Source organism: Jatropha curcas, chromosome 5 (genome assembly GCF_041381405.1).
Source record: "Jatropha curcas cultivar XTBG-Jc1 chromosome 5, XTBG_Jcur_1.0, whole genome shotgun sequence".
In the NCBI taxonomy this organism is placed as follows: Eukaryota; Viridiplantae; Streptophyta; class Magnoliopsida; order Malpighiales; family Euphorbiaceae; genus Jatropha; species Jatropha curcas.
This window is the reverse complement of record NC_143155.1, coordinates 23,048,947-23,063,367: the sequence shown is the minus strand read 5'-3', so window position 1 is coordinate 23,063,367 and position 14,421 is coordinate 23,048,947. Positions and strand designations below refer to the sequence as shown.

Here is a 14,421-nt window from a genome sequence, read left to right as displayed (position 1 = left end):
AACATTAATTATTTAAAAATATTTAATCAAAAAAGTATTGGAAAATTAAAAATACTTTTTAAAATCAGTTATTTTTCAAAAATACATATAACCAAATTGCAAAATCTAATTCATAATCTGAAAAAAGAAAAAAGAAAAGAAAAGGCAAGGCTAATGAGGATGGAGGAGGGAATGGGGAGAAAATGCAAAAGATTGTATTATCCAATCTCGTACGTTTGCTTTCTTCACAGAACTTCTATCCTTAGCCATCCATTAATGGGTAGTGGCCTTCATTCTTTATTAATGAAATCAAAACAAGACAATAGAAGTTTCAAAACCAATCAAGGTTTCAATCAACTTTGAACTATTCTTCTTCAGTTCAAAAACGACACCAATTGACCCAAATAGTTTGGGAATGTAAACGACACTTTTTTTTTTTTTCTCTTCAAATCACAATTTGGCTAGAGGATTTATTTTATTACAAAGGAAGCAAATAAAGTTTCCCCATAATAACAACAAAGAGGCCAAAAATTGTTCTATTTGTAATCACCTGAATCTTTTGGCTTCAAATATCTTCTAAAATATTTAAATTTTACGAATTGAATTTTTAAATGATAATATTATTTTGGAATGATTTCTAAATGAAATAGAGTATTTTACGTTTGCATAATTTATATTCGTATATTACTTTACTGATTCAACTGCATTTTTAATTTCATTGAAGTTTTTTTTTTTCAGAAATATTATTAGCATAAAAAATAGGAATGATAAACCTTGAATTTCTTTTCAAATTTTTCTATTTTTCTTATTCCTACATTGTCTTGCAAGCATCATGCAAAAATAATGCATCATAAAACAGAAGATGAAAGATTGGACCAAGTCCTATTCGCTTGACAGGCCTAGTAAAGCCCATATGGCTAAATGGGCTTACTGGTCTACATGTAATTGCACGCTGAGGGCTGGCGCTAATAACAATGGAGTTGCACGAGATACTGATTTGACGTCAGTTGGGGGAATCAGACAAGTACGGCAAAACCTTGTACCAGCTTAGAAAGTTACACGTAAGCTAACATATAAAATGGGACCATTTCTTACTGTCAAAGTCAATAAAAACGATGACAACAACGGGACCCACTCAATCTACCAGCTTCATAATTCATTTGGCAGCAATCAAGTGAAGACGTCCCCATAGAATTAAACAGATCAAATGCGGCCCACCTTTTCCAACCAGAAAACTGTGGGCTCATGTGGGGGCCTATTGATTTTCATTGAAGTCGTTTAGTTTGATCCAGTGACCCAAATACATTTTAAAACGCCAACGACAACTAAAGAAAGGCACTTGTAAAGGGTAAGATTCACTCTTAAGTAAATGACCGTTGCCAAATAGTACGAGTAACCTCATCATTGTATTTATTTTAATTAGAAAATGAATTCAATTGTTATTCTAATTAAAAATTCTTATTAAAAAATCGATCCAATAATTTAATTTAAATAAATCATATATCGTGATGAACCGGAAAATTAAAATTAACATTATTCTGAAACAATATCATATCCTATCTTTTTGGCTCCATTGATAAACCAAGCAAAAGGGTCCACGCCACGTGGTCATGCAATAGTTAGAGGAGAAACATATTGTTCATTCTAATGTCCATTTATTAAGCCATTATCTGTGGAGATAGCAACAGAGACAGAAGGATGACACTGACACATCTTTTTTTTTTTTTTTTTTTTTTAAATATTGGCATGTATATGTACATGCTTATGATACGTATTTAATATGCTTTTCTAATTTATACTCTTGAAGCCAATCTGTTTTTTGGCACGTTCTCAGAACAGAATCTTTCTTTATTATTATTATAATTATAATAATTGAAAATTGAGATCGTGAGAGGCTGTTTTCATGTTACAATTCTGTATATTTTGACTTATTATTTATTTGTCATTTTGTTTTTCTTTAATAATTTTTAATGTATTTATGGCCACCGTTTGATTGCTGACTTTCTAATTGTAATATATTCTGTATATCCATAAAAATTAATAAATATATGTAATATTTATATTGGAAAATAAGTTTTATCTTTACCATGTGTATTACAATTCACAAGTGTGATTGTAACTTATTCTATTCTATATAGGGATAAAATTGTGTAACTTAAGAGTTAGTTATATTGATAATTATAAGTTTAATCATAGACAAACTCAGGCTTTAAAATTAAAAGGAAGCAAAGAAAAGTTATAAAAAAATGTTAAGGAAGGCAAATTAAAAATAAAATTTTTTATAAACAGGTGTTGACATGAGTAGTTTGATACTCTTTTACGTAAAATTAAAAGTTCGATCATTTTAGATACAGAATACATGCTGAGAGAGCCTTACCTCTAAATAGATTGATTTGACGACACGAGTAACATTTAACTTCAACACAGTGACTAAAGATGTATGTCTGGCAAGTCCTCTCAACCATAGTTGTTTTCATTAATTTAGTGAATCAAGGGAAGGATTGTTCTCTATTGTGTACTCGCAGTGTTAATTTGACCTATAAAAACTTCCATTAAATTTAAAAAAGACACATGTCTAGTTAAAACAAAAAATATATATAATCTCTTTAGTGTAATCTTTTAGGTAAATTTTAAAACTTTTTACTAAGCCCTTTCCTTTTTTGAATACATACCACCACTTCTTTTCTATTATTTTTACTATTTACCTGCACTATAAAACTAATATATAGGATAAAAAATTATTTAATTTCAATATTAAACTGAATTAAAAATTTGAAATCACTTTTAAAAACAGTCAAAAGAACAATATACTACTAATTTGACTCATTTTTAAAATGGAAATCAGTAGTTTTGGAATTAAAAGTAGCAATTTTGGAACTATTAATTGTCAAGCGTACCAATATGCATAAAAAAGAGTTATAAAACGTTTTTTTTTTTTTTTTTTTTTGTTTTATTTTTTTTTTTAAAAAGAGTTATAAAAGGTTCTCAAGTCATACACTTTAATTGAAAAAATAGAACTCTGATTTAGGTGATATCCTGCTAATTAATTTCAGAAGCCATAATTATATATGCTTTCATATTTCGATACCATAAGTTGCAGACCATATTCCTTCACATCTCATATTCTTCTCCATGCAGCCTGTTATTAACCTACCTACACAATTGACCTTCTCCTCCAACGAAACTCATCTCTCTCTCTCTCTCTCTCTCTCTCTTCCATTTCAAGTTTTTAAATCATGAAGAAGAATAATTTTAAAACGGCAATCCTTTGCTTCCTCTTTTTCGTGGTGTTCTCCGTGTTACAGATCAATCTATCTTTTCTTTCAAGAACAAGAAATGTGACTCCTTCCTCAGATAATCCAGGTATATTATATCCTTACTGCCAAACATGATTATGCAATGAGTTGTCTTCAATTTTCTTTGCAATGTTTGGAAATTAAAATCACTAATTTCTCACCACTATAGATAGTCAAGTTGAGCATTAATGCATGGGATTGGTTGAGGTAAAAAACATATGCCGCCTGCCTAGACAGTATCTGCTTTAGAAATGCTGCTTTTTCTCTAACCTTTTGCCTATGTTTATTCTCCATTTAACATCTTATGCTCCATTTGGTGTAAACGAATTCAGAGTATGTAATTTCATTTGTAAATAAATTTTTCATGTTTAGAATAAATTCAAAATTTTAAAATTCATTTGCTTTTATTTCTAAAATACTCTTGGCATAATAATTTTAGAAGATTAAAAGGATGAAGTGTTTTGTAATAAAGTTTTGGATTGTTTAAATTTATGAAATTTATTTAGGACCTTCACATTTTTTAATAGAATTTGGTTTAATTATATTCAAATCTATAGAATTGAATTCTTCATTTTTTTTTTCATAGCAAATAAAAAAAATTGTAATAAAGTTTTGGATAGTTTAAATTAGTGAAATTTATTTAGAAAATTCACCTTTTTTAATAGAATTTGGTTTAATTATATTCAAATCCATAGAATTGAATTATTCATTTTTTTTCATAGCAAATACAAAAAATTGAAATTTATAAATGAAATCCGCAAAGAGTTCGCACACTATTAAAACTTAAAGTGAAAAACAAAAAAAGTAAATTAATAATATATAGCCAAATATGTCAAATGTATTTTTAATAATTATTAATCAAAATAATTCTTTTATACATTTTTTAAAAAGTAAAACTACGTTGTACCAATTTTTCCAATAAATTTCTTTTGATATATATAGTCTTTAAATTTGATGTTTTTCACTCTTTTACGGCTTTACATTTGACTAGTCTACAATAAGCGTTTTTCAGGAACAAAACGTTTGAAACAAAAGAACGTGTTCAAGCAGAATTCATTGCCGCCGCCGCATCCACCGCCAACACCACCACCATCCTCTCAAGCCACGCAAATCAACTGCGACCGGTCCCACAGATCCTATGATCTCTGCAAAATCAACGGTCCAACTGTCTTGGACCCCACCATCGCCACGCTATATCTTGCGGGCCCCACCTCATCAACACCCAACATAGTGGAGAAAATTAGGCCTTACCCAAGAAAATGGGAGAGTTTTATTATGAGAAGAATAAGAGAGGTAACTCTCACATCAGGCCCACAAAGCCCATCCTGCGAAGTCCAACACAACATGCCAGCCTTGGTATTCAGTGCGGGAGGGTACACTGGTAACGTCTTTCACGATTTCAATGATGGGCTTATCCCACTCTTCATCACCGTCAATTCTGTCTTCTCCGATGATCAAGATTTTATCCTTGTGATATCAAAGTCTCGTGATTGGTGGGTCAGTAAGTATGCAGATTTGTTACAAGCTTTTAGTAAGCACCCTATTATAAACCTAGATAATGATACTTCCACTCATTGTTTTACTTCTGCCACTATAGGCCTCATATCACATGGATTTGTGACTATTAACCCCAAGTTACTCCCCAATTCAAAAACGTTCACCCATTTCCATGCCCTATTGGATAAAGCCTATAGTACCGACCACAGTGAAAAAAACCACCACCGCGGGTCAACGTTCAATCTTCCACGGCGAAAGCCTCGATTGATATTGGCGAGTCGTAGTGGTAATATTGGAAGAGTGCTTTTAAATCAGAATGAAGTAAAAAATCTAGCTGAAAATATTGGTTTTGATGTTATTATATTTGAACCTAATTCTAGTACTCCATTGCGGAAAGCTTATGCACTAATTAAGTCAAGTCATGCAATGATTGGAGTACACGGTGCCGCTCTTACGCACTCGTTGTTTCTCCGGCCGGGATCTGTGTTTTTGCAAGTGGTGCCTCTAGGCAACGAGTGGGTAGCAGAATATTGTTTTGGAAATTTGGGGAGGGCTATGGGATTGGAGTATATAGAATATAGAATTGGAGTAGAAGAAAGTAGTTTGATAGATAAATATGATAAAAATAATTTATTGATAAAAGACCCAATTGCCTCCCAAGGGAAAAATTGGTCGGGTGATGTTATGAGTATATATTTAAAAGAACAAAATGTTAGACTTGATTTGATTAGATTTAGGGAATATTTGAGTAGAGCATATGAGAAGGCTAAGAAGTTCATGGACAAAGAGGGTTGATGAGGGATATAATTATTAAAGTAATAGCTTTGTTTTGTATAAATATGTGTAATAAACTAAGCATTAATCCAATTGAGGCTCATTTATTCTAGAGCAAGTATAATATTTTTTTTTAAAAAAACAAAATATATGTTTCAAATTGATCATATATATGTACAATAGTATTTAATGATGTGCGTTGCACGTGTTTTTTCTCGTTATAGATACTTAATATATATATATATATTTTTTTTGTTATTTATCAAGAATTATGCTCGATCGTTATTTTAATTTCCTGTAAATATTTAGTATATAACATAATTTCTTATTTTTTTTCTATATAATTTCAATCTTTTCTTTTCTTTTGAAGGAAAAAGCATTTAAATCTAAATAGAAAATAAATATAACCAAATAAAAATTAAAACCTTTAAAAATATTATGTTCTTACCATATTTAATATATATTTTCTTTATTTTTTCAATCACTAAAATAAAATTTTTATTGTTACCATATTTATTATATACTTGTTTAGTATGTAACATAATTTTTTATTTTATCTAATATAAAAATTAGTTTTAAATAGAAAATTAATATAACGATTCAAAATCACATTAACTTTATTTTTTCAAACAATAAATTAAAATTTTTCAAAATATTTTTTGTTAATTTTTAACTTTAGCAGGAATATTTTTGACGATCTCAATGTTTCCTATTCTCACTTTTATATATAATCATTGATTTAGATAATACGAGCAACTGCATTTTTTAAATATGTACTCAAAACATAGGAAAATTAACCTTTCCAACTCTTATTCCTTTGTTATATACATTTAAAAAGGTTCGGTAATTAGGTTGAAAGGTTGTAACTAATTAAGGCAGGTATATTCCATGAACTTGCTATAATTAATTATAAACAACGAAATATTCCTAATGTTTTAATTTTAAATAGTAATTTAGGGCTTGTTTGTTACCATTTTTTATTTTTTATTTTTTTTTTATTTTTTGATTTTTAATTTTTTAAAAACTGTTTTTTTCTGAGTTTCTTTTTCTATATAAATATTTTTTATATACAAAATCAATTCATTAATATATATTTATATATATATATATATATATAAAAGAGAGAAAAGAGAATACAATAATTTGACTAACTCATAAACACGTTTAAATACGTGAGTGAACATTTTTAGTGTGTGTTTATATATTTCCATAAAGAGATAGATTTGGTCTGCTAAATATTTAATTAATGCACAATTTTGAGTATTAAGTAAAGTGCACATGCTGACATATGCTTAGCAGTGGGTATCGGACCTTAAATAGTCAAGATTTCATACAACTTACAAATTCATTGCTGCACCATGCAAATCTCTGTCTCTATCTCTCTCTTTTCATCTCTCTTATTCTCTCTGTTCAGACATAGTTTGTTCAATTAAGATTGCTAATGAACAATGGAACTACATAAAAGAAGACACCTTTCAAGATTAGGGTTTTCTGTTTGGTGCCTGGTTTGCTGCTCACTTCTGCTCTTACTCCATATCACCATGTCTTCCATTCTTGATTCCAATCTCCAAACTACTCCAGGTATGCTTTTCCCATCTTCTTTTTCTTTTCTATTTCCAACGATTCTTCATTATTGGAATCTGATTCTATTATTCTTACCCAAGAAGAAGATTCGAATTAGAAAAATAAATATTACTGATAATAGAACCTTCATTTTTCATATAATTACAGTGAAAATTTTAAGATGAACCAACATTAGGTTAAGATTGAAAAATCATAATTGATTTAATTCAATTTTTTGAATTGATTAATTTTGTTCTATTTATAACTTTAGATAATTTTAATTTAATTATAAAAAATAAGTTAAATTAATTTAAAAATTGAATAAAATTTTGTTCCATTCATTTCAACACAGTCACACAGTTAGGTTTAGAAAAAAAAAAATGCAGCTTTTGATTTTATCAATCCATTCAAATTTAAAAGTAGACTGACCAATAACACATCCCTAAAAATTTTGTTTTTATTCATAACAAAAAATTAATGTAACAAATTTGCACCCGCAATTATCGTTGCCCGCGTCCACGTGTCATCTAAATAAGAGCTTTAAAGAAAAAGTTAAATACCCATATGCTACTTGTGATTTCATATTTTAGTCCACCTACCAATTCTTTTGTCCTTATTCGTATTTTTACATATTTATTTTTTTAATTTACAGATATTCCACGTGGGCGTCTGAAGATGTTGACCGATTGGGACCTAATTCTAGGAGAAGATTCACAGTTTCTGCCTGGCGGTCAAATCAGCTGTGACCGAACTCACATGCGCTATGATCTCTGCTCTGTCAACGGCTCAACGGTAAGGGACCCCACAACATCTACTTTTTACGTTGTTGGCCCTACCACTTCTGCCCGCCCTTTTTTGGTGGAGAAAATTAAGCCTTACCCTAGAAAGTTTGAACCTTTCATTATGGCCCAAATCAAAGAACTCACTATTACCTCAGGCCCAAAATGCCCACTATGCCAAGTCCGACACCATGCCCCAGCCCTTGTATTCAGTGTGGGCGGGTACACCGGAAACTTCTTCCATGATTTTAATGATGGTTTCGTTCCCCTCTTCATCACCGTGAATTCCATCTTCCCCAATCAAGATTTTGTTCTTGTCATCTCTGAAGTTCCTGATTGGTGGATTAGCAAGTACATAGATTTGTTAAATGCGTTCACAACACAGCCTATCGTAACCCTAAATGATACAAGCACTCATTGTTTTCCTTCTGCCACTTTTGGTCTAATATCACATGGATTCATGACTATAAACCAAACCTTGATGCCTAACTCAAACACATTCACACATTTTAGGGCTCTATTAGAAAAGGCATACAGTCAAAATTTGAGTTCTGATTTTGTCTTTCCGAGTTCAAAATTTCGCCCTCGACTCTTACTTGCTAGCCGTAATGGTAGCCTCGGGCGTGTGATTGTGAATCGAGATGAAGTAATTAAAACAATAGAAGATATTGGTTTTGAAGTAATAATTTTTGAACCTCAGACTAATACTTCATTACGTGAATCTTATGCACTAATTAATTCAAGCCACGCAATGATTGGCGTTCATGGTGCAGCGCTTACGCACTCGATATTTCTTCGGCCGGGTGCGGTGTTTATGCAAGTGGTTCCAATTGGAGTTGAGTGGGCTTCCGATGCCTTTTTCGGGAGACTAGGAAGGGGATTAAATTTGGAGTACATAGAATATAAAATTGGAGTGGAAGAGAGTACTTTAGTAGAAAAATACGGGAATGATAGTTTATTGTTGAAGGATCCGCATGGTGTTCAGGTTAAGGGGAACGGTGGATGGCCTGCTGAAATTATGGACATATATTTGAAGGAACAAAATGTTAAAATTGATTTAGAAAGGTTTAGTGCATGCTTGAAGAAAGCATATAAGAAGGCCAAGCAATTCATGGAAAGGGAAGATCAAGATTAAAAAATGTTCTTGAAAGAAATTGATTGTTCGTTCTAGGATTACATATACAGATATATTGATTGTATTTGTTTTTACATATAATCTCATAATTTTCAGAAAATTAACTGTGAAAACATGAATATTATTAATTTATCTCTTCTTACATGAATCACATATGTTTTGTTACTTCTTTATATATGATTTATGTTGCAATTCCAATTAAACTGATATTATATTATCATACTCGATAAATAAAATTACTTCTTTAAATTCAGATTATTTTTATAAAATTAGTTCAATTATAAATTTCGAAACAAAATTAATTTTACAGTGAGATTTTTCCTAATGGATAGTTGACTCCTAGTCAATAAGGTCAACCCTAGGACCTCACTGTTCTCTTGTATATATATGCGTCTCAGAAAATTACCTAGAAGCGCGTGCTAGCACTATTGGTGTAGTGTCAATTAGCTTTTCTCAAAAAAAAAAAAAAAAAAAAAAAAAATCATATTTCATCATCATAGATATTGAGGGTGCACAAATGTGCACGCTTTCCATTGCAAAATTCACGAGTTAAAACTTAATTTAAGATTAATCAAGTTTTATTTTTCTTAAATGGATAATTTTATTTTATCAAATATATAACCAAATCAACTCAATTGGATTTGCTTAATATTAAAATTTCAGATAAAAATTATTAATTTAGTTGTGAATTAATGTTAAAAAAAATATGAATAGATTTATAAATTATAGTTTCAATGATAATATTATATAAAATTAATTTTGATATGTAATTAGACTTGTGAGTTATCTTAAGTCAACTATTTAATTAAATTATTAAGTTCAAATTCAATTTATTAATTAATACTACTTAATAAATATTTGCAAAATAATTCACGACTAATTTGTATAATTTTAATTTGGGTTGAGGATAATTTAATAAATTGATCAAATAAAATCAATTTCAATTTTGATTTTAATAAAAAAAATAAAAATAATTCAAACCTAATAAACAAAAGCTAAAAATTAAATGAAAATAATCCAATAAAATCGATTCAATTCAATTCTGTATAAATAATCTGTTTGATTATATTACAAATTTTAATTTATTCAAACTAAACCAAATTCAACAAATGCTAACCATAATTTTAATTCTTAATTCTCACGAGATGAACAAAACAAAAAGCAATGGGAATTGAATCTACTAAAGAAGAATAATTCAGTAATATGGACCATATATAATAAATAATACCTGCATATATATATATATATATATATATATATATATATATAAGATACTGACAAACACTTATATTGTTCACGTGATACAGTATCATGCAATAAAAATACAAAAAGTTAAACAGTATTGCATTCCAACTCATTCCTCCATTATATGCATGCCTATATCAATATGTATGGACTCTTAGTATGTTTTTTACCTTATAGCGGAAGACCCAAGCTGCCTTTGCTTACTTCCTCCCTTTTCTTTTGACTTTAGATTTCTATATATATATATATATATCTATAGATACTCTTCACTTGCACAAAACATCAAACATCTTCACTTACTATCTTCAAATTCTTAATAATGGAGAGATATACTAATACTACTCTTATTCTAATCATTTGCCTTTTCTTTGCAAGTTCTGTGCAAGGCCAAGGCACGAGAGTTGGATTCTATTCACGGACATGTCCGCAAGCAGAATCCATAGTAAGTGCAACTGTAGCAAAGCATGTTAAAGCTAATGCTGCTGTTGCGCCTGGTTTATTAAGGATGCACTTCCATGATTGCTTTGTTCAAGGTTGTGATGCTTCTATTCTTATTAATGGCCCTAACACTGAAAAAACAGGCATACCTAATCTTGGATTGAGAGGATATGAAGTTATTGATGATGCCAAGACTCAACTTGAATCTGCATGTCCTGGAATTGTTTCTTGTGCTGATATTCTTGGACTCGCAGCTCGTGACGCTGTTGTTCTGGTAATTACAATACTTGCCCACTCCTCCCGATGTATGAATGTGTTCATATATATATATATATATATATATATATACGCTTATTATATATGAACATCTTGTTTTTTTGACTTACATGCAGAGTGGTGGAAGAAATTGGCAAGTGCCTACTGGACGTAGAGATGGTAGAGTGTCATTAGAAACTGATACGAGAGGTTTGCCTGCTTTTACTGAATCCATTGATTCACAGAAGCAAAAGTTTGCTGCGAAGGGTCTCAATGCACAAGATCTTGTCACACTTGTTGGTAAGAATTTCTATTCTGAAATGTCAAATTTTAATTCATCCTTTCGTGAAATCGAATTACTCAATAAATACTCAATTTGCAGACTTAGTTTATATCTATTTAGTTCTGTATATTTACCTATATAAACACATTCTATAGCTAAAAGAACTTCCAGTTCATATATTATTAACTTCCATGCATACTTTTCTTTTTTATTGATACAGGAGGTCACACCATAGGCACTACAGCTTGCCAGTTCTTCAGTTACAGATTGTACAATACAAGTGGAAATGGTTCTTCTGATCCAACCATCAACGCCTCATTCCTTCCCCAACTACAAGCACTCTGTCCACAAAATGGTGATGGGACAACGAGAGTTGCATTAGATACAACTAGCCAAAACAAGTTTGACACTTCTTTCTTCTCCAACCTTGCAAATGGCAGAGGAATTCTTGAATCTGATCAAAAATTGTGGACTGATACTTCTACAAGAACATTTGTTCAAAGTTTCTTGGGTGTTAGAGGCTTGCCTGCATTAAACTTTAATGTTGAGTTTGCAAAGTCTATGGTTAAAATGAGTAACATTGAAGTGAAGACAGGCTCTGATGGTGAAATTAGAAAAATATGCTCTGCAATTAATTAATTTATGACATTATATCATATGTTATTATGATTTTAGTGTTATAATTGAGGAAAAGGAATTAGTTTTGTACTATAATGGAAATATGATTACAATATTCAGCGTAAGCTAATAATAAAGGAAATTAGTTTATATATTCAGAAGTTATCATATCTAATTAACTTCAAGAATTAACCCAGATAAAAATATATATAGAGGCAGTAGTCTAATTGGTCTTCTTACCAGTTCGAGAAGTGAAAGGTCTCGAGATTGAGTCTTTTCAACTATTAGAATTTTCACCAATTTAGTGAGGGTAATCCATGTTTGTAGCCTGTCACGACCCGATACCATGGGCCGGACCGGCACTAGGGCCCAGGTAAGCTTAAGGCCCCCGAGGCCCGTAGTAAGCCTGAAACACTAAAAATTTACTATTTCAGTATAATTTTAAACATTCAGGCCTTACTTATAGGAAAATAAACCTCAAGCTTCTATTAAATCTCGGCCAAATTTATCGGCTACAACATTCCATAGTTCGGGCCCAATTAACAATACATCACATTTTTTTTTTTTTTTTTTATATGGGCTCACATAATTATATCGTCTATATTAATACACGACTAATTGTACAGAATTTCTACAACTGCGGAGTCACTGACTACTTGGTATACATAGCTTTTTATACATATAATTACATAGTAAGATAATTTATGAAACTGGAAAAAAAAGATTTCTTCTAGCCCTGCGGCAAAGGAACACACTTAACCAATTTAAAAGAAGCTTACTTCCTGAAAAATTTAAACAAGATATGTGAGCCTTCTAAGAAGTAACACTTATTGCACAACACACGCATTCACACAAATGTTTAAATATATCAATCTAGTCATTCGACTAGTTATATGTTCACGCAGCCAGTCACACAAATGGCATATCATCAGCATCCACAAACAATATCACCTTCAATTAATCACATCATGTGGAAATTAGTCAGTGGCACCACCTGAAACCCCAACGAGCCGTCCTCACACATGGCTCGCCCTCTCGTACATGTGCACCAGGGAGCCGATCCCCCATACGGCCAACTGGTCTAAACCTCACTGACCAGTCCTCTCATTGTTTTTCCATTCTCTCTTTTCTTTTCCATATCAACAGGAGGCAACTCGGTGGTCTCCATCCAATCTAGATCGTCAAGTGCTCACAACAGGAGGCCACCCTGCGAACTACAATCAAATCTAGATTGTCAGGTGCGCAACAACAAGAAGCCATCCTGTGAATTTCCATATAATCTAAATCATCAGGTGCACAAGGGGGCGCCGATCTCCCATTTTTCCGGCCGACGGTCAAGTATCATGTCATAACCGGATCCGTATCACAGACCGTCCTCACAAACCCATGGTGGTCCACTTCATCCCAATTCCACACAAACAAAGCACAACATATTCACAGCACAAATAATCAAACAATTCAATCAAGTGCAGACATATTTATCAGTTGAACATCGTAATGCAATGCACAACTAGACACCCATTCTCAATGCAATTAAATAATTAAATAAATACCATTAACAGTAAACAACAACAATAAAATAAATGATAATAATAAACAATAACAATGAAAATAATTAAATACTTAAATAATTATATGAAGAATAAAGATAATAAATAAATAATTAGAGCACTCTATTTATTATGCATTAAGTTGTAGAACTAGTCTAAATAAACTTATTCATTATGTTATGAATTAAAACTAGTCTAGGTTCTATCGAAATTTCGACAGCATCTCCCCTAAAAGTAGGATTATCTACCTGTTTAAATATCACAATAACATCACATATATTTATCAATCAATACACACAGCCCATCCGTCGGGCAATCAATCAATTTAGAACCCCATCCTCCTTCTAAAACAACAATGTCAACACTCTACCATTAATTTACAACAATAATGTTCCAATGATAATGACGATCATTATTTACTTCATATAATTATAACTAGCTTCTATAGCTAATTACCAAACAAGTGAAAGCTTTAATACATATATAGTCGAATAAAACTTATATCATTAAGTTAATTTCAATTACTTTCATTTGATAGTTTCGTAGTGTCTAACTATTATAGTACTCTTTATCAAGATCTAATTTCTTCATTCTTGCTTAAAGATAATAACCACATATTTATACTTTTGTTAAACTTATATTAACCAATAAGAACGAATGCTTCTATTAAATTAAAATCTAAAGAATAAATCTACTAGAGATTTAACTTACCACTTAAAATATACCGATTAACTATTCCTAGCAAGAATTAAACCTACTATTTCGAATATTTCCATTTATCTTTTGCGTTTGGATTCATAACAATCATTCTGAATGTTTCGCATTTATAAGTTCAAAATTAAATATATTTACCTATCAAGGTTCCCTAACAAGAATCACAATAATTTTAACTAGGCCTATTTCAACATAAAATTAAAACTCCTCTTATCCCAATTCATGTCAATTTCCATGTTTAGAAAACATTAAAATCCATATAAAGCTATAAAATTCAAACAAGACAAATAATCAC

At 30.8% G+C, this 14,421-nt stretch overlaps 3 protein-coding genes across 3 annotated transcripts; all 3 read left to right on the top strand.

Annotated features, from left to right (window-relative positions):
- Positions 1-3,102: 3,102 nt before the first annotated feature.
- On the top strand, positions 3,103-5,639 carry LOC105630953 (xylan glycosyltransferase MUCI21). The gene is made up of 2 exons (XM_020677978.3): positions 3,103-3,342; positions 4,288-5,639. Exons 1-2 carry the CDS (start codon positions 3,216-3,218, stop codon positions 5,565-5,567), a joined length of 1,407 nt encoding a protein of 468 aa, XP_020533637.1. The 5' UTR covers positions 3,103-3,215; the 3' UTR covers positions 5,568-5,639.
- A 1,263-nt stretch (positions 5,640-6,902) lies between these two features.
- On the top strand, positions 6,903-9,155 carry LOC105630952 (xylan glycosyltransferase MUCI21). Its single transcript, XM_020677975.3, has 2 exons — positions 6,903-7,127; positions 7,762-9,155. Exons 1-2 carry the CDS (start codon positions 6,995-6,997, stop codon positions 9,021-9,023), a joined length of 1,395 nt encoding a protein of 464 aa, XP_020533634.1. The 5' UTR covers positions 6,903-6,994; the 3' UTR covers positions 9,024-9,155.
- Positions 9,156-10,529: 1,374 nt separating this feature from the next.
- Positions 10,530-12,016, top strand: LOC105630508 (cationic peroxidase 2). Its single transcript, XM_012212338.4, has 3 exons — positions 10,530-10,980; positions 11,099-11,261; positions 11,465-12,016. The coding sequence occupies exons 1-3, from the start codon at positions 10,588-10,590 to the stop codon at positions 11,881-11,883; spliced, it is 975 nt and encodes a 324-aa protein (XP_012067728.2). The 5' UTR covers positions 10,530-10,587; the 3' UTR covers positions 11,884-12,016.
- Positions 12,017-14,421: the final 2,405 nt, after the last annotated feature.